Source organism: Antedon bifida, chromosome 5, assembly GCF_963402885.1.
Source record: "Antedon bifida chromosome 5, ecAntBifi1.1, whole genome shotgun sequence".
NCBI lineage: Eukaryota > Metazoa > Echinodermata > Crinoidea > Comatulida > Antedonidae > Antedon > Antedon bifida.
The window spans coordinates 18,982,914-19,004,146 of NC_136230.1; the positions used below are offsets into that span (position 1 = coordinate 18,982,914).

General features: G+C 33.0%; 1 protein-coding gene across 1 annotated transcript; it reads right to left on the reverse strand.

Moving 5' to 3' along the window:
• Window positions 1-12,024: 12,024 nt before the first annotated feature.
• Window positions 12,025-13,479, reverse strand: LOC144843141 (uncharacterized). The gene is made up of 2 exons (XM_078699865.1): window positions 13,420-13,479; window positions 12,025-13,162 (listed from the first exon to the last, which is right to left on the reverse strand). Exon 2 carries the CDS (start codon window positions 12,873-12,875, stop codon window positions 12,132-12,134), a length of 744 nt encoding a protein of 247 aa, XP_078555991.1. The 5' UTR covers window positions 12,876-13,162; window positions 13,420-13,479; the 3' UTR covers window positions 12,025-12,131.
• Between the last annotated feature and the right edge of the window lie 7,754 nt (window positions 13,480-21,233).

The following is a 21,233-nucleotide window of genomic DNA, read 5'->3' on the forward strand; positions in this document are numbered from 1 at the left end:
GGACCACAGGAATTGTTTCTGAAAATGACCAAAATTTCCACTTTTTTAAATTCAAAAATTATGCTATAATATTGCCATTTTCTCGCATATATTGTGTTAACATCATCTTATAGAGTTATAGTAACTAGTTTTGTCAACAAATAAAAGTTTCGAAAAATGCCAAAATTTTCCACATTTTAAAATTAAATAATTATGCTATAATATTGCCATTTATGCACATATATTGTGTATGCTGGCCGCAGTTGCCTTCCATACAATATTTGTGGCGTTTCATATTGTAACTTTTCGCGGCACTGTTTTGCCTGTAGTTAGATAAATCAGTCATAAACTTCAGTCGTACCTTTGTAGGTAAGAAATATTAGTTTAAAATGGATAAATCACTATAATTGTTGAATCAGCTTGTTTTAGATATATTTAGGATACTATGGATATTAATGTTATTGCATTTTGAGAATCTATATTATAGTTTTGATTGTGTATAGTTCGAAGGGTGAACTAGTTTTCACACAGTATGTACACATGTGCGCGAGATGCTGTATAGCCTAGGTCTGCGCGGTGGCTTCTTCTTAGTTGCTATGGCAACAGGGATAGTGTTGAAAAGGCGACTGGATGTACCTTTTTGATGGTTATGTTTAGGGTGATCCCTTAATGTTTATATTTGTTGTATTTGTACTTTTTAATAGTTTTATAGATTTCGTAGATTGTCAGTTATAGTTTTTTCCTTCATAGGTATCAAAGTTTAACAGTAGAAATTCACAGATGTTTTTAATTGTGCTGCATCCATAGGCTCACAGCTTTGTAAGTTATGTCTTACTATAAAAGATACTGTATGTAAACAACAAACTATGTAACAATTTAATTAACAATAATATAGCATATATAATCATATTCATATGATAGCAAGGTTTAAAGTATTTCATATGTACTACTGTATTTGAATATCAATTTGAAGGAATTATACTTTCTGTTATTTTCAGTTACCATACGTACCATACACACATATTCAATCATTGAATAAAACGGTTATACTTAACGGAGCATTTCTAAGCTGTTTGATTTTGTGTCCGTGAAATTGTGTTAACATCATCTTATAGAGCCATCGCAACTAGTTATGTCAAAAAAATAAAAGGGTCTAAATTTGGTAATTTTTCGAAAATTTACCTGCGGGGGACCATAGGATTTTTTAAATAGAAAAATGGCATAAATTCCACTTTTTTAAATTCAAAAATTATGCTATAATATTGCCATTTATGCACATATATTGTGTTAACATCATCTTATAGAGCCATAGTAACTAGTTTTGTCAAAAAATAAAAGTGTCGAAAAATGGCAAAATTTTCCACTTTTTAAAATTAAATAATTATGCTATAATATTGCCATTTATGCACATATATTGTGTTAACATCATCTTATAGAGCCATCGTAACTAGTTATGTAAAAAAATAAAAGGGTCGAAGTTTGGCCATTTTTCGAAAATTTTCCCTCCGGGGGACCATAGGATTTTTTTCCGAAATCGGATCGAAATTTGGCAATTTTTCGGAAATTTCTCTGCAGGGGACCACAGGAATTTTTTCGAAAAAGGACCAAAAATTCCACTTTTTTAAATTCAAAAATTATACTATAATATTGCCAGTTATGCACATATATTGTGTTAACATCATCTTATAGAGCCATAGTAACTAGTTATGTCAAAAAATAAAAGGGTCAAAATTTGACCATTTTTTCGGAAATTTCCCAGCGGGAGACTGCAGGAATTGTTTCGAAAAATGACCAAAAATTACACTTTTTAAAATTCAGAAAATATGCTATAATGTTGCCATTTATGCTTATAGGGCCATCGTAACTAGTTATTTCAAAAAATAAAAGGGTCAAAATTTGGCCATTTTTCGGAAATTTCCCTGCGGAGGACGATAAGAATTTTTTCGAAAAATGACCACAATTTCCACTTTTTTAAATTCAATAATTATACTATAATATTGCCATTTATGAACATATATTGTGTTAACATCATCTTATAGAGCCATAGTAACTAGTTATGTCACAAAATAAAAGGGTCAAATTTTGGTCATTTCTCGGAAATTTCCCTGCTGGGGACCACAATAATTGTTTCGAAAAATGACCAAAAATTCCACTTTTTTAAATTCAAAAATTATGCTATAATATTGCCATTTACTCACATATATTGTGTTAACATCATCTTATAGAGCCATAGTAACTAGTTTTGTCAAAAAATAAAAGTGCGAAAAATGGAAAAATTGTCCACTTTTTAAAATTAATTAATTATGCTATAATATTGCCATTTATGCACATAAATTGTGTTAACATAATCTTATAGAGCTATCGTTACTAGTTATGTCAAAAAAATAAAAGGGTCTAAATTTGGTAATTTTTCGAAAATTTTCCTGCGGGGGACCATAGGATTTTTTTTTTAGAAAAATGGCATAAATTCCACTTTTTTTAAATTCAAAAATTGTGCTATAATATTGCCATTTATGCACATATATTGTGTTAACATCATCTTATAGAGCCATAGTAACTAGTTTTGTCAAAAAACAAAAGTGTCGAAAAATGCCAAAATTTTCGACTTTTTAAAATTAAATAATTATGCTATAATATTGCCATTTATGCACATATATTGTGTTAACATTATCTTATAGTAGTAGCCATAGTAACTAGTTATGTCAAAAAATAAAAAGGGTAAAAATTTGGCAATTTTTCGGAAATTTCTCTGCAGGGGACCACAGGAATTTTTTCGAAAAAGGACCAAAAATTCCACTTTTTTAAATTCAAAAATTATACTATAATATTGCCAGTTATGCACATATATTGTGTTAACATCATCTTATAGAGCCATAGTAACTAGTTATGTCAAAAAATAAAAGGGTCAAAATTTGACCATTTTTTCGGAAATTTCCCAGCGGGAGACTACAGGAATTGTTTCGAAAAATGACCAAAAATTACACTTTTTAAAATTCAGAAAATATGCTATAATGTTGCCATTTATGCTTATAGGGCCATCGTAACTAGTTATTTCAAAAAATAAAAGGGTCAAAATTTGGCCATTTTTCGGAAATTTCCCTGCGGGGGACGATAAGAATTTTTTCGAAAAATGACCACAATTTCCACTTTTTTAAATTCAATAATTATACTATAATATTGCCATTTATGAACATATATTGTGTTAACATCATCTTATAGAGCCATAGTAACTAGTTATGTCTCAAAATAAAAGGGTCAAATTTTGGTCATTTCTCGGAAATTTCCCTGCTGGGGACCACAATAATTGTTTCGAAAAATGACCAAAAATTCCACTTTTTTAAATTCAAAAATTATGCTATAATATTGCCATTTACTCACATATATTGTGTTAACATCATCTTATAGAGCCATAGTAACTAGTTTTGTCAAAAAATAAAAGTGCGAAAAATGGAAAAATTGTCCACTTTTTAAAATTAAATAATTATGCTATAATATTGCCATTTATGCACATAAATTGTGTTAACATAATCTTATAGAGCTATCGTTACTAGTTATGTCAAAAAAATAAAAGGGTCTAAATTTGGTAATTTTTCGAAAATTTTCCTGCGGGGGACCATAGGATTTTTTAAATAGAAAAATGGCATAAATTCCACTTTTTTTAAATTCAAAAATTGTGCTATAATATTGCCATTTATGCACATATATTGTGTTAACATCATCTTATAGAGCCATAGTAACTAGTTTTGTCAAAAAACAAAAGTGTCGAAAAATGCCAAAATTTTCGACTTTTTAAAATTAAATAATTATGCTATAATATTGCCATTTATGCACATATATTGTGTTAACATTATCTTATAGAGCCATAGTAACTAGTTATGTCAAAAAATAAAAGGGTAAAAATTTGGCAATTTTTCGGAAATTTCCCTGCGGGGGACCACATGAATTGTTTCGAAAAATGACCAAAAATTCCACTTTTTAAAAGCTAAAAATTATGCTGTAATATTGCCATTTATGCACATATATTGTGTTAACATCATCTTATAGCGCCATAGTAACTAGTTATGTCAAATAATAAAAGGGTCGAAAATTTCCCTGCGTGGGTCCACAGGAATTTTTTCGAAAAATGACCAAAAATTCCATTTTTTAAAAGTTAAAAAATATGCTGTAATATTGCCATTTATGCACATATATTGTGTTAACATCATCTTATAGAGCCATAGTAACTAGTTATGTCAAAAAATAAAAGGGTCGAAATTTTGCCATTTCTCGGAAATTTTCCTGCGGGGGACCATAGGAATTTTTTCGCAAAATGGCCAAAATTTCCAATTTTTTAAAATTCTATAATTAGGCTATAATATTGCCATTTATACACATATATTGTGTTAACATCATCTTATAGAGCCATAGTAACTAGTTATGTCAAATAATAAAAGCTTCGAAATTTGGAAATTTTTCGGAAATTTACCTGCAGGGGACCACAGGAATTTTTTCGAAAAAGGACCAAAAATTCCACTTTTTTAAATTCAAAAATTATACTATAATATTGCCAGTTATGCACATATATTGTGTTAACATCATCTTATAGAGCCATAGTAACTAGTTATGTCAAAAAATAAAAGGGTCAAAATTTGACCATTTTTTCGGAAATATCCCAGCGGGATACTACAGGAATTGTTTCGAAAAATGACACTTTTTAAAATTCAGAAAATATGCTATAATATTGCCATTTATGCTTATAGGGCCATCGTAACTAGTTATTTCAAAAAATAAAAGGGTCAAAATTTGGCCATTTTTCGGAAATTTCCCTGCGGGGGACGATAAGAATTTTTTCGAAAAATGACCACAATTTCCACTTTTTTAAATTCAATAATTATACTATAATATTGCCATTTATGAACATATATTGTGTTAACATCATCTTATAGAGCCATAGTAACTAGTTATGTCACAAAATAAAAGGGTCAAATTTTGGTCATTTCTCGGAAATTTTCCTGCGGGGGACCATAGGATTTTTTTTTTGTCATAAATTCCACTTTTTTTAAATTCAAAAATTGTGCTATAATATTGCCATTTATGCACATATATTGTGTTAACATCATCTTATAGAGCCATAGTAACTAGTTTTGTCAAAAAACAAAAGTGTCGAAAAATTGCAAAATTTTCGACTTTTTAAAATTAATAATTATGCTATAATATTGCCATTTATGCACATATATTGTGTTAACATTATCTTATAGAGCCATAGTAACTAGTTATGTCAAAAAATAAAAGGGTAAACATTTGGCAATTTTTCGGAAATTTTCCTGCGGGGGACCACATGAATTGTTTCGAAAAATGACCAAAAATTCCACTTTTTAAAAGTTAAAAATTAGGCTGTAATATTGCCATTTATGCACATATATTGTGTTAACATCATCTTATAGAGCCATAGTAACTAGTTATGTCAAATAATAAAAGGGTCGAAAATTTCCCTGCGGGGGTCCACATGAATTTTTTCGAAAAATGACCAAAAAATCCTTTTTTTAAAAGTTAAAAATTATGCTGTAATATTGCCATTTATGCACATATATTGTGTTAACATCATCTTATAGAGCCATAGTAACTAGTTATGTCAAAAAATAAAATGGTCGAAATTTTGCCATTTCTCGGAAATTTTCCTGCGGGGGACCATAGGAATTTTTTCGCAAAATGGCCAAAATTTCCAATTTTTAAAATTCTATAATTAGGCTATAATATTGCCATTTATACACATATATTGTGTTAACATCATCTTATAGAGCCATAGTAACTAGTTATGTCAAATAATAAAAGCTTCGAAATTTGGAAATTTTTCGGAAATTTACCTGCGGGGTACCATAGGATTTTTTTTATAGAAAAATGGCATAAATTCCACTTTTTTAAATTCAAAAATTATGCTATAATATTGCCATTTATGCACATATATTGTGTTAACATCATCTTATAGAGCCATAGTAACTAGTTTTGTCAAAAAATAAAAGTGTCGAAAAATGGCAAAATTTTCCACTTTTTAAAATTAAATAATTATGCTATAATATTGCCATTTATGCACATATATTGTGTTAACATCATCTTATAGAGCCATCGTAACTAGTTATGTAAAAAAATAAAAGGGTCGAAGTTTGGCCATTTTTCGAAAATTTTTCTGCAGGGGACCACAGGAATTTTTTCGAAAAAGGACCAAAAATTCCACTTTTTTAAATTCAAAAATTATACTATAATATTGCCAGTTATGCACATATATTGTGTTAACATCATCTTATAGCCATAGTAACTAGTGATGTCAAAAAATAAAAGGGTCAAAATTTGACCATTTTTCGGAAATTTCCCAGCGGGGGACTACAGGAATTTTTTCGCAAAATGGCCAAAATTTCCAATTTTTTAAAATTCTATAATTAGGCTATAATATTGCCATTTATACACATATATTGTGTTAACATCATCTTATAGAGCCATAGTAACTAGTTATGTCAAATAATAAAAGCTTCGAAATTTGGAAATTTTTCGGAAATTTACCTGCAGGGGACCACAGGAATTTTTTCGAAAAAGGACCAAAAATTCCACTTTTTTAAATTCAAAAATTATACTATAATATTGCCAGTTATGCACATATATTGTGTTAACATCATCTTATAGAGCCATAGTAACTAGTTATGTCAAAAAATAAAAGGGTCAAAATTTGACCATTTTTTCGGAAATTTCCCAGCGGGATACTACAGGAATTGTTTCGAAAAATGACACTTTTTAAAATTCAGAAAATATGCTATAATATTGCCATTTATGCTTATAGGGCCATCGTAACTAGTTATTTCAAAAAATAAAAGGGTCAAAATTTGGCCATTTTTCGGAAATTTCCCTGCGGGGGACGATAAGAATTTTTTCGAAAAATGACCACAATTTCCACTTTTTTAAATTCAATAATTATACTATAATATTGCCATTTATGAACATATATTGTGTTAACATCATCTTATAGAGCCATAGTAACTAGTTATGTCACAAAATAAAAGGGTCAAATTTTGGTCATTTCTCGGAAATTTTCCTGCGGGGGACCATAGGATTTTTTTTTTGTCATAAATTCCACTTTTTTTAAATTCAAAAATTGTGCTATAATATTGCCATTTATGCACATATATTGTGTTAACATTATCTTATAGAGCCATAGTAACTAGTTATGTCAAAAAATAAAAGGGTAAACATTTGGCAATTTTTCGGAAATTTTCCTGCGGGGGACCACATGAATTGTTTCGAAAAATGACCAAAAATTCCACTTTTTAAAAGTTAAAAATTAGGCTGTAATATTGCCATTTATGCACATATATTGTGTTAACATCATCTTATAGAGCCATAGTAACTAGTTATGTCAAATAATAAAAGGGTCGAAAATTTCCCTGCGGGGGTCCACATGAATTTTTTCGAAAAATGACCAAAAAATCCTTTTTTTAAAAGTTAAAAATTATGCTGTAATATTGCCATTTATGCACATATATTGTGTTAACATCATCTTATAGAGCCATAGTAACTAGTTATGTCAAAAAATAAAAGGGTCGAAATTTTGCCATTTCTCGGAAATTTTCCTGAGGGGGACCATAGGATTTTTTTTTGGTCATAAATTCCACTTTTTTTAAATTCAAAAATTGTGCTATAATATTGCCATTTATGCACATATATTGTGTTAACATCATCTTATAGAGCCATAGTAACTAGTTTTGTCAAAAAACAAAAGTGTCGAAAAATGGCAAAATTTTCGACTTTTTAAAATTAAATAATTATGCTATAATATTGCCATTTATGCACATATATTGTGTTAACATTATCTTATAGAGCCATAGTAACTAGTTATGTCAAAAAATAAAAGGGTAAACATTTGGCAATTTTTCGGAAATTTTCCTGCGGGGGACCACATGAATTGTTTCGAAAAATGACCAAAAATTCCACTTTTTAAAAGTTAAAAATTAGGCTGTAATATTGCCATTTATGCACATATATTGTGTTAACATCATCTTATAGAGCCATAGTAACTAGTTATGTCAAATAATAAAAGGGTCGAAAATTTCCCTGCGGGGGTCCACATGAATTTTTTCGAAAAATGACCAAAAAATCCTTTTTTTAAAAGTTAAAAATTATGCTGTAATATTGCCATTTATGCACATATATTGTGTTAACATCATCTTATAGAGCCATAGTAACTAGTTATGTCAAAAAATAAAAGGGTCGAAATTTTGCCATTTCTCGGAAATTTTCCTGAGGGGGACCATAGGAATTTTTTCGCAAAATGGCCAAAATTTCCAATTTTTAAAATTCTATAATTAGGCTATAATATTGCCATTTATACACATATATTGTGTTAACATCATCTTATAGAGCCATAGTAACTAGTTATGTCAAATAATAAAAGCTTCGAAATTTGGAAATTTTTCGGAAATTTACCTGCGGGAGACCACAGGAATTGTTTCCAAAAATGACCAAAAATTCCACTTTTTAAAAGTCAAAAATTATGCTGTAATATTGCCATTTATGCACATATATTGTGTTAAAATCATCTTATAGAGACATCGTAACTAGTTAATCATCTTATAGAGCCATAGTAACTAGTTATGTCAAATAATAAAAGCTTCGAAATTTGGCAATTTTTCGGAAATTTCCCTGCGGGGGACTACAGGAATTGTTACGAAAAATGGCCAAAATTTCCAATTTTTAAAATTCTATATTTAGGCTATAATATTGCCATTTATGCACATATATTGTGTTAACATCATCTTATAGAGCCATAGTAACTAGTTATGTCAAATAATAAAAGGGTCGAAATTTGGCCATTTTTCGGAAGTTTCCTGCGGGGGACCACAGGAATTGTTTCGAAAAATGACCAAAAATTCCACTTTTTAAAAGTCAAAAATGATGCTGTAATATTGCCATTTATGCACATATATTGTGTTAACATCATCTTATAGAGACATCGTAACTAGTTATGTCAAAAAATAAAAGGGTCGAAATTTGGCCATTTTTCGAAATTTTTCCTGCGGGGGACCATAGGAATTTTTTCAAAAAATGCCCAAAATTTCCAATTTTTAAAATTCTATAATTAGGCTATAATATTGCCATTTATGCACATATATTGTGTTTACATCATCTTATTGAGCCATAGTAACTAGTTATGTCAAATAATAAAAGGTTCGAAATTTGGCCATTTTTAGGCTATTTCCCTGCGGGGGACCACAGCAATTGTCTCGAAAAATGACCAAAAATTCCACTTTTTAAAAGTTAAAATGATGCTGTAATATTGCCATTTATGCACATATATTGTGTTAACATCATCTTATAGAGCCATAGTAACTAGTTATGTCAAAAAAGAAAAGGGTCAAAATTTGGAAATTTTTCGGAAATTTCCCTGCAGGGGACCACATGAATTGTTTCGAAAAATGACCAAAAATTCCACTTTTTAAAATTCAAAAATTATGCTATAATATTGTCATTTATGCACATATATTGTGTTAACATCATCTTATAGAGCCATAGTAACTAGTTTTGTCAAAAAATAAAAGTGTCGAAAAATGGCAAAATTTTCCACTTTTTAAAATTAAATAATTATGCTATAATATTGTCATTTATGCACCTATATTGTGTTAACATCATCTTATAGAGCCATAGTAACTAGTTATGTCAAAAAATAAAAGTGTCGAAAAATGGCAAAATTTTCCACTTTTTAAAATTAAATAATTATGCTATAATATTGTCATTTATGCACCTATATTGTGTATAGAGCCATAGTAACTAGTTATGTCAAAAAATAAAAGGGTCAAAATTTGGCCATTTTTCGGAAATTTCCCTGCGGGGGACTACAGGAATTGTTTCGAAAAATAACCAAAAATTCCACTTTTTAAAAATCAGAAAATAAGCTATAATATTGCCATTTATGCTTATAGGGCCATCGTAACTAGTTATGTCAAAAAATAAAAGGGTCAAAATTTGGCCATTTTTCGGAAATTTCCCTGCGGGGGACTACAGGAATTGTTTCGAAAAATGACCAAAAATTCCACTATTTTAAATTCAAAAACTATGCTATAATATTGCCATTTATGCTTATAGAGCCATCGTAAATAGTTATGTCAAAAAATAAAAGGGTCGAAATTTGGATATTTTTTGAAAAATTCCCTGTGGGGGAACATAAGAATTTTTTCGTAAAATGACCATAATTTCCACTTTTTTAAATTCAATAATTATGCTATAATATTGCCATTTATGCACATATATTGTGTTAAAATCATCTTATAGAGACATCGTAACTAGTAATGTCAAAAAATAAAAGGGTCGAAATTTGGCCATTTTTAGGCTATTTCCCTGCGGGGGACCACAGCAATTGTTTCGAAAAATGACCAAAAATTCCACTTTTTAAAAGTTAAAATGATGCTGTAATATTGCCATTTATGCACATATATTGTGTTAACATCATCTTATAGAGCCATAGTAACTAGTTATGTCAAAAAATAAAAGGGTCAAAATTTGGAAATTTTTCTGAAATTTCCCTGCGGGGGACCACATGAATTGTTTCGAAAAATGACCAAAAATTCCACTTTTTAAAATTCGAAAATTATGCTATAATATTGCCATTTATACACATATATTGTGCTAACATCTTCTTATAGAGCCATAGCAACTAGTTATGGCAGAAAATAAAAGGGTCGAAAAATGGACAAATTTTCCACTTTTTAAAATTAAATAATTATGCTATAATATTGCCATTTATGCACATATATTGTGTTAACATCATCTTATAGAGCTATAGTAACTAGTTATGTCAAAAAACAAAAGGGTCAAAATTTCCTATTTTTAAAATTCTATAATTAGGCTATAATATTGCCATTTTGATACACAGAGACTTAAGAATAAGCATACAACATCATTTTCTGGCATATAAAAATTTTATTGGAAAAATGAACATTCTAAACGTGTAACCTGCATGTGATTGTGGATATGTATAATTAAAGTTAGACGCAGACTTTATATTTCTAATATCACATGGATGCTCAGGAAAAAGCCCGTCTTATAGTGCATGTGATATTACATGTGGGTGGGCGGGAAAAAGGGGGAGATTAAAAATATCTTACTGAATAATTGTTGGAGACGTGAGAGCAGCGTGGTCCAAGAGGATTGTACCACGCCCTCTCAGTTCTCAAAATAGAATCGTGTTAAACTTTGTTTTCACACAATTCCTGGTTTTTGATACACAGAGACTTAAGAATAAGCATACAACATCATTTTCTGGCATATAAAAATTTTATTGGAAAAATGAATATTCTAAACGTGTAACCTGCATGTGATTGTGGATATGTATAATTAAAGTTAGACGCAGACTTTATATTTCTAATATCACATGGATGCTCAGGAAAAAGCCCATGGCAGGTGTGAAACACCGCCGAGAGCAGCCCATGTAAATGCAGGGTGGACGCAAGAATGTTCACTCTTCCAAAAAGAGAAACACGAACAGATGTATTTGAACCAAAACAGTAGGCCCCCTCGGCGAACTGGTATGATGCAGGATAGAATGCACTGCCAGGGCAGATGCCGTACCATTTTCTTATTAAGAAATTTTTATAATACAGTAATGCAGAAAACGCTGCCCGAGCAGATGCCTTAATACTGAACGGAAGGCACTGCCTGAGCAGATGCCTGTAACCTTAATACTAAACAGAAAACACTGGCTGAGCAGATGCCTGTAACCTTAATACTGAACAGAAGGCACTACCTGAGCAGATGCCTGTAACCTTAATACTAAACAGAAGGCACTGCCTGAGCAGATGCCTGTAACATTAATACTGAACAGAAGGCACTGCCTGAGCAGGTGCCTGTAACCTTAATACTAAACAGAAGGCACTGCCTGAGCAGATGCCTGTAACCTTAATACTAAACAGAAAGGCACTGCCTGAGCAGATGCCTGGAACCGTAATACTAAACAGAAAGGCACTGCCTGAGCAGATGCCTGTAACCATAAGACTAAACAGAAAGGCACTGCATGAGCAGATGCCTGAAACCATAATACTGAACATAAGGCACTGCCTGAGCAGATGCCTGAAACCTTATACTAAACAGCAGGCACTGCCTGGGCAGATGCCTGAAAACTTGTGCAATTTGTAATGTTACTTGTTACTTAAAGTTATGCAATGAGGTCGTATATATTGTTTGTACGCATTGCTTTTCCATCTACCCGTGGTCATGATCTCCTTCTCATTTGCTCCCATGTTATGTAGTTGTGTAGCCCTACCAATTCTGAATGAGTGCGTATTGAAACGTGTGTGATCTAAAGTGGTGTGCGAAGCAGTTTTTTTAAGAATGCAGCTCAGGTGTTGCCGTTGTAATGGCAAACCTGTTTGGAACACAAAAAACTGTCTAGTAGCTGCTGGTCTAATAGACCTGTAACGTTTCAGCGCCTCAACGGGGCAGAGCAGGCTGCCACGTTTTTCTTTGATGTTAAATTTTTTGGGTTTGCCATTGTGGTGCTTATATGAACGGAAGCATATAGTAACGCATGTGTCATTGATTTCAATATCCTTGTCTAATAGGACATGTTGTGGGTTTGTGGATAACACAACCTCGCTTGCTCTCATGCAGCCGTAGTAGCAAATGAGAAACAGTGCTTTGTACATGAGCATGTCATACTTATTTCTTGTAGCGAGGTGGAGGTGCGCTAGTAGCTGCTGCATTACATTGGTGGTAATAGGTAGCAATGGTTTACGAGTCTGTGAATTGGAATTGGTGTACTGCTTGCTAACACCACTGAGAATAATTGCAATGTTAGGGGCATTTGTTGGGTCAGGCATGTTGTAGATTTTATGTGTAAATGATATAGAACTTAAATATGTTCTGATTGTACTTGGCGACATGCCCAACTCAGACAGATGGCAAATGAACAGGGATATATTTTCCAAGGAGACAGGTAGATTAGGGGATAATGTATGTTTCGTCAAAAATTTGGAAAACTGCTGCCAGCATCTACGGTACGTTGTTTGTGTACCTTGTGTTACTGATGCACGTATCAACTTCCATTTAACTTGTTGAAGTTTTCTGGTTTTAGGTGATGTGGAATCTTTAATGGCGTCTCGTGCATCTTGAATTTTGTTAGCAAGTCTTTGTTTACCTGCCAACGAGAAATCGCGTCACTTAGAATGTTCTTATGACCAGGAATGTGACGTGCAGTCAAATGGATGTTGTTTGTAAGAAGAATTAACATAAGTGGTCTGATTATGTGCATGACATTATCATTGCTGCTGGTCTTACTGTGTAAATGATAGACATTAGCCATGTTGTCGGTGTGAAATACCACATGGGTGTTGGTCAATTTTTTAGCAAATAATGACACCATTAGGTAAACTGGATATAGTTCCAACACCATAATGTCATATTTTTTCCAACTTTCTGGCCAGGCACCTTGGACCCAGGAGGATTCAAACGTGGCACCAAAAGCTTGCTTAGACGCATCGGAATAGAAATGTAAACATTTTGAGTGACTTACTGATAAGGGTGATCCCATTGTATTGAGTGAGAAACATATCCCATATCTTTAAATCTTCAATGACTCCAGGGGTTATTTTTATCGTAGTATCTGGGTTTATTTTCCCCTTAGTTAGGGCATACATCCTTGCTAAGAAAGCCCTTCCACTAGGTATGACACATGTTGCAAACTGGTGTTTCCCATTAAGGGACTGCAGTTCCCGAAGTGCAATTTCTTTTTGAGTTAACCATTTTTGGATATAGGCCTGGTACTTATGCAGTTTATCAAGTGGTAATCTAGCAACCATACATTTCGTATCTAGTTCAATACCTAAAAAGGTTAATTTTGTGGTGGGGGCAACTGTCTTGCGAGGTGATAAAGGTAGACCTATTGTTTCAGCAAGAGTGAGAAGAGAGTTTAGTGATCTCTGGCATTCATTTTGATTGTTCCCAATAAGTAGAAAGTCGTCAAGTACTTTAACTACTTGTTTGCATTCAAGCCTATCTGTTAGGATCCATTTTATTGCATCCGAGAATGATTCAAAAATTTTACATGACGACCCACAACCTTGTGGTAGGACTTTGTCGTAATATATTTTATCATCCCATGAGAAACCTGCGAGGTGGTACTATGAAGGGTGTAGGGGTATCAATCTGAATGCATCTTTAATGTCAGTTTTAGCCAAATATGCTGGGTAGGTTGTTTTTTGAATGATATCAATTGCGGTTGATATTCGTTCATAGTGTACTGTTTTATGTTGTTGTGGTATATTGTAGTTAACAGATCTTTCGTCATAAGGAAATGATAAATTATGCAACAGTCTAAACTTTCCTTTCTCTGACTTTTCTCTCAGGCTCAATGGTGATGATTTAAAATCTCTCAGTGGGGGTGTGTTATAAGGCCCTACAATACGTCCTAATGCTAACTCGGTGTGTATTTTGTTTTTTATGATTTCTGGACTTTCTACCGCTGTAACAGAATTCTTAGCAGTAAAACCTATCTCGGGCCCTTCATAATTGAGCAGAAACCCATGTTTAAACCCTGTGATCAAATATTCTCTGCCTGCATACCCTTTTAAAAGGGAGGAGAGTTTATTTGTCTTTATTGGTGTTGGGAGTTGATTGTCTGTGTTGTGTGTATGTTTGTTTTGGCATGCTTGATGCAATAGTGTGCTTTGCTGTAGACATTTGTTGTTGTTGTTGGATCCCTTTCCTACATCTAAAATAGGGGTGTGGTCGATCATCGTGGCAATTCCAACATTTGTGTGAGAATTTGCATTGCATGGGTTGCATGCATCTCTGTGATTGGGTGTGGTAGTGCCTACAGTATCCAGTTGGTATGTTAGGGTCACTGGGGCCTTGGAACCGAAATCTATTGTTGGTATTGTTTGTGCCCTTGAAAATACTATAGGGACGAAAATTCCCTTGGTGTTGTGTTGTTATTGTGTGTATTAGGTCACCTCTGACCGTAGCCCAGGAGCACAGCGTATGTTCCCTAGCTCGTCTAAACCCTTCATCATAAGACCTCCATGTGCCTTGGTTATTTTGCATCAATGTTTTGATGTGTTTCCCGTATGTGAACAGATCTTGCATGTCACCTGGGTGAAAGGTTAGATGTATGGTTGAAAAGTCGAAAAAAGCCAGAGTCCATTCATGTTCTGATAATTGGCGTTTCCGTGTTTTTGGAACAAGTTGGAAAGTCCCATTATACTGCAAGGTGTATGTGTCATTTGTATCAGGGTTTGTTAGCTCCCAGAAGTCTATAAATTTTTGTTCTTTGATTTTGATTTTGATTTTTTCAGGGACCAAAACACCCGCCTTAATGCCTCCTGAATAACGGAGGGGGTTTTCTGTGGCATCCCCATCAACAATTGTGAAAGGGAGGGGTGCTGTATTAAGGGGGTTGTTATTATGGTCATAAGGGCCTGTTGTTTCACCTAATTGCAAGCTAGTGTTCAGTGAACCATCAGAGGATAATAGGTTTTCAATTGAGTCCTTTGAAGGTTCGTCAGACTTACTAATCTTGTTTACCGATTCAGTCAGTTGAGTAATCATTGTTTGCATCTCAGTGAGTCGGTCGTGGACGTCTTCACTGGGACTACTGGTGGTAGTTGAGTTTGATTTTTTATTTGGTTGCCTGGCATTGTTAGATTTTTTCTGTTTTTTGGCTGGTTCTGTAGTTTTCTTGGCGGCCCTCTTAACCATCTTTCCAACCTGTAAACTAAATACTGTGTTAATGAAACGTAGTAAACATAAAGTAAAATACATTTAAACCAAAAGAGCATGACACATAGTGGGCCTATGTGAACTGGGACATTCTGTGTTTTAAAATATACGATAGAGGTCGTGGCGCAAAGTGGCACGATGTGACCTGTGACAATCTGTGGTTTGAAAATTATACAATACAGGTCGTGGCGCAAAGTGGCCCGATGTGACCTGTGACAATCTGTGGTTTGAGAATTATACAATGCAGGTCGTGGCGCAAAGTTGCCCGATGTGACCTGTGACAATCTGTGGTTTGAGAATTATACAATACAGGTCGTGGCGCAAAGTGGCCCGATGTGACCTGTGACAATCTGTGGTTTGAGAATTATACAATGCAGGTCGTGGCGCAAAGTGGCCCGATATGACCTGCGACAATCTACGAATTAACAAAATAATAATACAATACAGGTCGTGGCGCAAAGTGGCCCGATGTGACCTGTGACAATCTGTGGATTCACAAAAAATAATACAGGTCGTGGCGCAAAGTGGCCCGATATGACCTGCGACAATCTACGATTTAACAAAATAATATACAATACAGGTCGTGGCGCAAAGTGACCCAATGTGACCTGTGACAATCTGTGGTTTCACAAAAAATAAAAATACAGATCGTGGCGCAAAGTAGCCCGATGTGACCTGTGACAATCTGTAGTACCCTGAACAAATTAATTGCTTAAAAGTGTTTTATTTGTTTTGTTTATTTGTTTATTTATTAATTTTTTTTTTTAATTTATTTATTTATTTATTTTTTTTATTTATTTTTTTATTTATTTTTTTATTTTATTTATTTATTTTTTATTTGTTTACTTTAAACGGGCAGCTGCTTGAAGCAGTGCAGTTCGTAGGGAAGCTTTGTATTTTTTCCTTCCCTCTAGTGAATTTGGGTGTATGCCATCAGTGGACCAAGAAGACACAGGTACCTGCCAAAAACCTGGGTGCAAATGGTAATAAAAATGTTCGGAATGATAAGTGGCAAAATCTTTTAATATGCCATTGTATTGAAATATACGTTCATTGAAATCCTCAATATGCCCACCATTGTGGTATGCTCTGTAAAGGGCTGAGCATAGAACGACTTCGCGTGGGTGCCATAAAGGTAACATGTCGACCAGTAACGTTGTTATGTGTTGTGTAGCCACGTCCAGTGGTGTATTATTAGATGATGATGCAAGATCGTTTGACCCTATATCGATAACCAGAACGTCTGGCTGTATATCTGTTAATATTGTGTAATGCTGAGGCCTACGGAGGTCTCCGATCTTAAGCCCCGAAAAACCCTTAAAATGCACAGCACTGTAATGGTTGCTGACGCGTATTACGTCAGGTATTTTTTCGGGGCCTAGATCCCCGTTGTTGCCATGGTGGTACGCCATGCTGTGTAGCATACCCGATACAAAGCTGTGGCCTAATATGACGGCAGTTAACATTGTTGAAAAATATTACTATTTCCTTTATGGTTGAAGTCAAATCGATATGAGTAAAAATACTGTGGTTTATAAGAAGTGGTGGTTAAGGAAAATATTGTCAGATGGTAACTGAAAAGTGATGAAAACGGAGATTAAAAATATCTTACTGAATAATTGTTGGAGACGTGAGAGCAGCGTGGTCCAAGAGGATTGTACCACGCCCTCTCAGTTCTCAAAATAGAATCGTGTTAAACTTTGTTTTCACACAATTCCTGCTTTTATGCACATATATTGTGTTAACATCATCTTATAGAGCCATAGTAACTAGTTATGTCAAATAATAAAAGGGTTGAAAATTTCCCTGCGGGGGTCCACAGGAATTGTTTCGAAAAATGACCAAAAATTCCACTTTTTAAAAGTTAAAAATTATGCTGTATATTGCCATTTATGCACATATATTGTGTTAACATCATCTTATAGAGACATCGTAACTAGTTATGTCAAAAAATAAAATGGTCGAAATTTTGCTATTTTTCGAAAATTTCCCTGCGGGGGACCATAGGAATTTTTTCGAAAAATGATCAAAGTTTCCACTTCTTTAAATGAATCCTCTTATTCTACTTCTAGGTGATTTTAACGCACGGATTGGTGATTCCATATATAACGGAGACCCCGTAATAAACTCAAATGGGGAAAGGCTAATACAATTTACTAAAAACGCTAATTTAACTAACCTTAATAGTACTATTTTTTGTGAAGGTAAAATAACATGGCAAAGAAATAATCAACAAAGCACGATAGACTACATGTTATGCTCAAAATCCTTAATAAATTATGTAAATAAACTAATTATTGATGAGCATAGACAATTTAGTTTTGGGAGTGACCATTGTGTGTTATGGTTAACACTAAATAATCTTAACATAAGTAGTCAACAGACAAGTAATCAAAATAAACCAATTTGGGATATTAAACATAACCAAGATTATTCCTTTTATCAACAAAAAGTTGAAGAAAAATTTAATGACTGGAATGTTAGTAACGAAAAGAATATCGATACTACATGGGATTTGTGGAAGGAAAAAATTATCGAGGCAGCCACTGAAGGTATCGGAATTAGACGTGTAAATAATAAAAACAAACCATGGTTTGACAAAGAGATAGACGATGCCATCAAAAAAAGGAAAATCGCGTCGCGAGAACACAGAACATGGGTTAAAAATAATAAAATTGCTAATAGGAACTGTACTGATAATAATAACACAAATAATACTATGAATTATGATAATGGCGTTACACTGTGGGAGCATTATAAAGAGACACAGAAACATGTTAAGCAACTTGTTGCTCAGAAAATCACAGAAAAACGTGTTAGCAAATCTATTGAAATTGCAAACAAAGGTGGTAAATCTTGTAAAGACTTTTGGAAAGTGCTAAAAGGCAATACAAATAACAGTAAAAATATTCAATGTATTAAATCAAGAGACTCTGGTGAAAACATTGTCGAAAAAGGGAAAATGAATGAGGTTGTAAAAGATTACTGGGAAAATCTTGGCAAAGCCAATATGAATCTTAATGATTGCGGTACTTACCTTACAAGTCGTTTTGTTAATAATATTAGAAATCAAGCAAAAACAAATTGTACATATGATAAAGATGTTGACGAAAATTGTTTGTATGATGTTAAGATAGATTATGATATTGTAAAAGAGGCTATCCTAATGGCAAAGAATAATAAGTCACCAGGTCTAGATAATATAACAAATGAATTAATTAAGAATGGTGGCGAAAAGCTAATCAGATCTATATTAGACCTATTTTTACAAATTTTAAAACTAGAACAAATACCAAGCGAGTGGAATATTAGTGTAATTGTTCCTATTTACAAAAAAGGGGATCGCAATGATCTAAATAATTATCGAGGGATATCGTTAACCTCTTGTATATCCAAAATTTTTAATAGGATAGTTGCCAAAAATATCTCTCTCTATCTTGAAGACAATGCTATTCTTTCGGAAGTCCAGGGAGGCTTTCGACCTTCGTATAGATGCGAAGATCATATCTTTGTTTTAAAGAGTATAGCAACTTGTCGCTTACAACAGGGTAAGCATACATACATGGCCTTCTTGGACTTCCGAAAAGCATTTGATAGTGTATGGAGAGACGGCTTAATGAAATCAATTTGGAATACAGGAATAAGAGGAAAGGTATGGAGGATGATTGATAAGCTTTATGCTAATGTTAAAGGTAAAGTCTCCTCTGGTATAATTGATACAGATATTTTTGGTATTGATCAAGGAGTAAAACAAGGGTGCGTTTTATCACCTGTTCTATTTAGCATCTACATAAATGAGTTTACCAAAATGTTAAGATCCAAGGATATAGGTATTAGAGTAAATGATACATGGATGGGTAGCCTTTTTTGGGCTGATGATATTGTATTATTAGCTAACAATGAACTGGAAATGAAAAGAATGTTAGACCTTGCAGGAAATTTTGCTAAGGAATGGAAATTATGCTTTAATTTTGAAAAGTCAAATATACTGATAACTGGTAAACGTGTTGATAAAGTAAGACAATGGAAATTAGGTAATGGCTTTATATCTGAAACTGAATCATATAAATATCTCGGTGTACATATTTCTCGTAAATTAAATGACCATATACAAATTGAGAATGTTATAAAAAAAGGTCAAAGATTAATAGCGTACGTTAAATCAATTATCAGTAGCTTTGATAACTTTAACAGAGTATATTATGGGGATACTCTGTGGAGATCGATAGTTCTCCCATCTATCAACTATGGTTGTTCAGTATGGTGCTCTTTAAGTAGAATAGATGTAGATAAACTAGAGCGTCTCCAGCTCCAAATGGCGCGTTATATCTTAAAAGCACCTCGAAATACACCTTGTGCCGCCTTATATGGAGAGCTTGGTTGGTCTCCAATTACCGAGATTCATAACGCTCTTCGTATGAAATACTTCCATAGAATTATAAAGATGGAAAACTATCGATGGCCAAAAATTATGTTTATTGGAATGCTACAACTTAATTGTGAATTTAAAGACTTAAGGTATAAGTTTCTATCTTGTATAAATGATATTCTCTTGAAGTGTAATTGTGAATCCAAAAATATTTTCACCACTCTCTCAAATTATAAAGAAGTCTACTTTCCAATTTCTGAAATCTTAAGAAAACTTAACTCTATAATGATAGATGAATGGAGAATTGAATTACAAAATAAATCAAGTCTCCACATCTATGAAACATTAAAATCAAAACCTGGACTTGAAAACTACTTAATTGATAAAACTAATTTTGAAGGTGCTGCATTAAAATTTAAAGCTCGTTCAAATACTCTACCTTTGAATGATAGAACTGCAAATTGGAATATTGATAATAATAAAAAATGTAAATTATGCGGTACAAATTCGGACGAAGACATCCATCATTTCATCCTTAATTGTCCAGCTTTAAATAATATACGTAATCAGGAATTATTTAATTTATATGTGGATATGTATAGAAATGGCAGCAAAGATATGTTTGATACTTTTTATACTTCTCATGAAAATGACAAACTTAAATATATTTTGGGATACTCAGATAATTTAATTGATGAAGAGTGTGAAAATATTTTGGATAGTTTTTGTAAAAGATACCTAAAACAAGCATGGAAATTTCGAAATGATTCATTGAATTCCATGACTCAATAACAATGTTATCTACATTGCTACATTAAGTAAATTGAAAAAAAGTGGGGGAGGGGGAAGGAGGGGGGTTGGTGGGGTTTTTCGTAATAAGCTGTGTTTATCAGTTTATTTTATTTAATACACTTTACTATATCTTGTTTTGTATTCATTTGTGTAAAGTAATGATCTACTGTATGTATCGATGTAAATTGGGGTGGGGGAGGGGGGTCGGGGGTTGGGTAGGATAGGGGTTGATAGTTGCTTTTGCCTTTTTTTTTTTACTTTTCTGTTAATTGTTATATTTTATATTGTGAAGGATGCACCTTTGTGCTAAGTGTGCCACCGATCTAAAGGTGTAATTCCAAATAAATAAATAAATAAATAAATT

What these genes read in the sequence shown, in the direction of transcription:
- LOC144843141 (XM_078699865.1), bottom strand. Translation starts at nt 12,875, where the DNA reads ATGTCGCCAAGTACAATCAGAACATATTTAAGTTCTATATCATTTACA.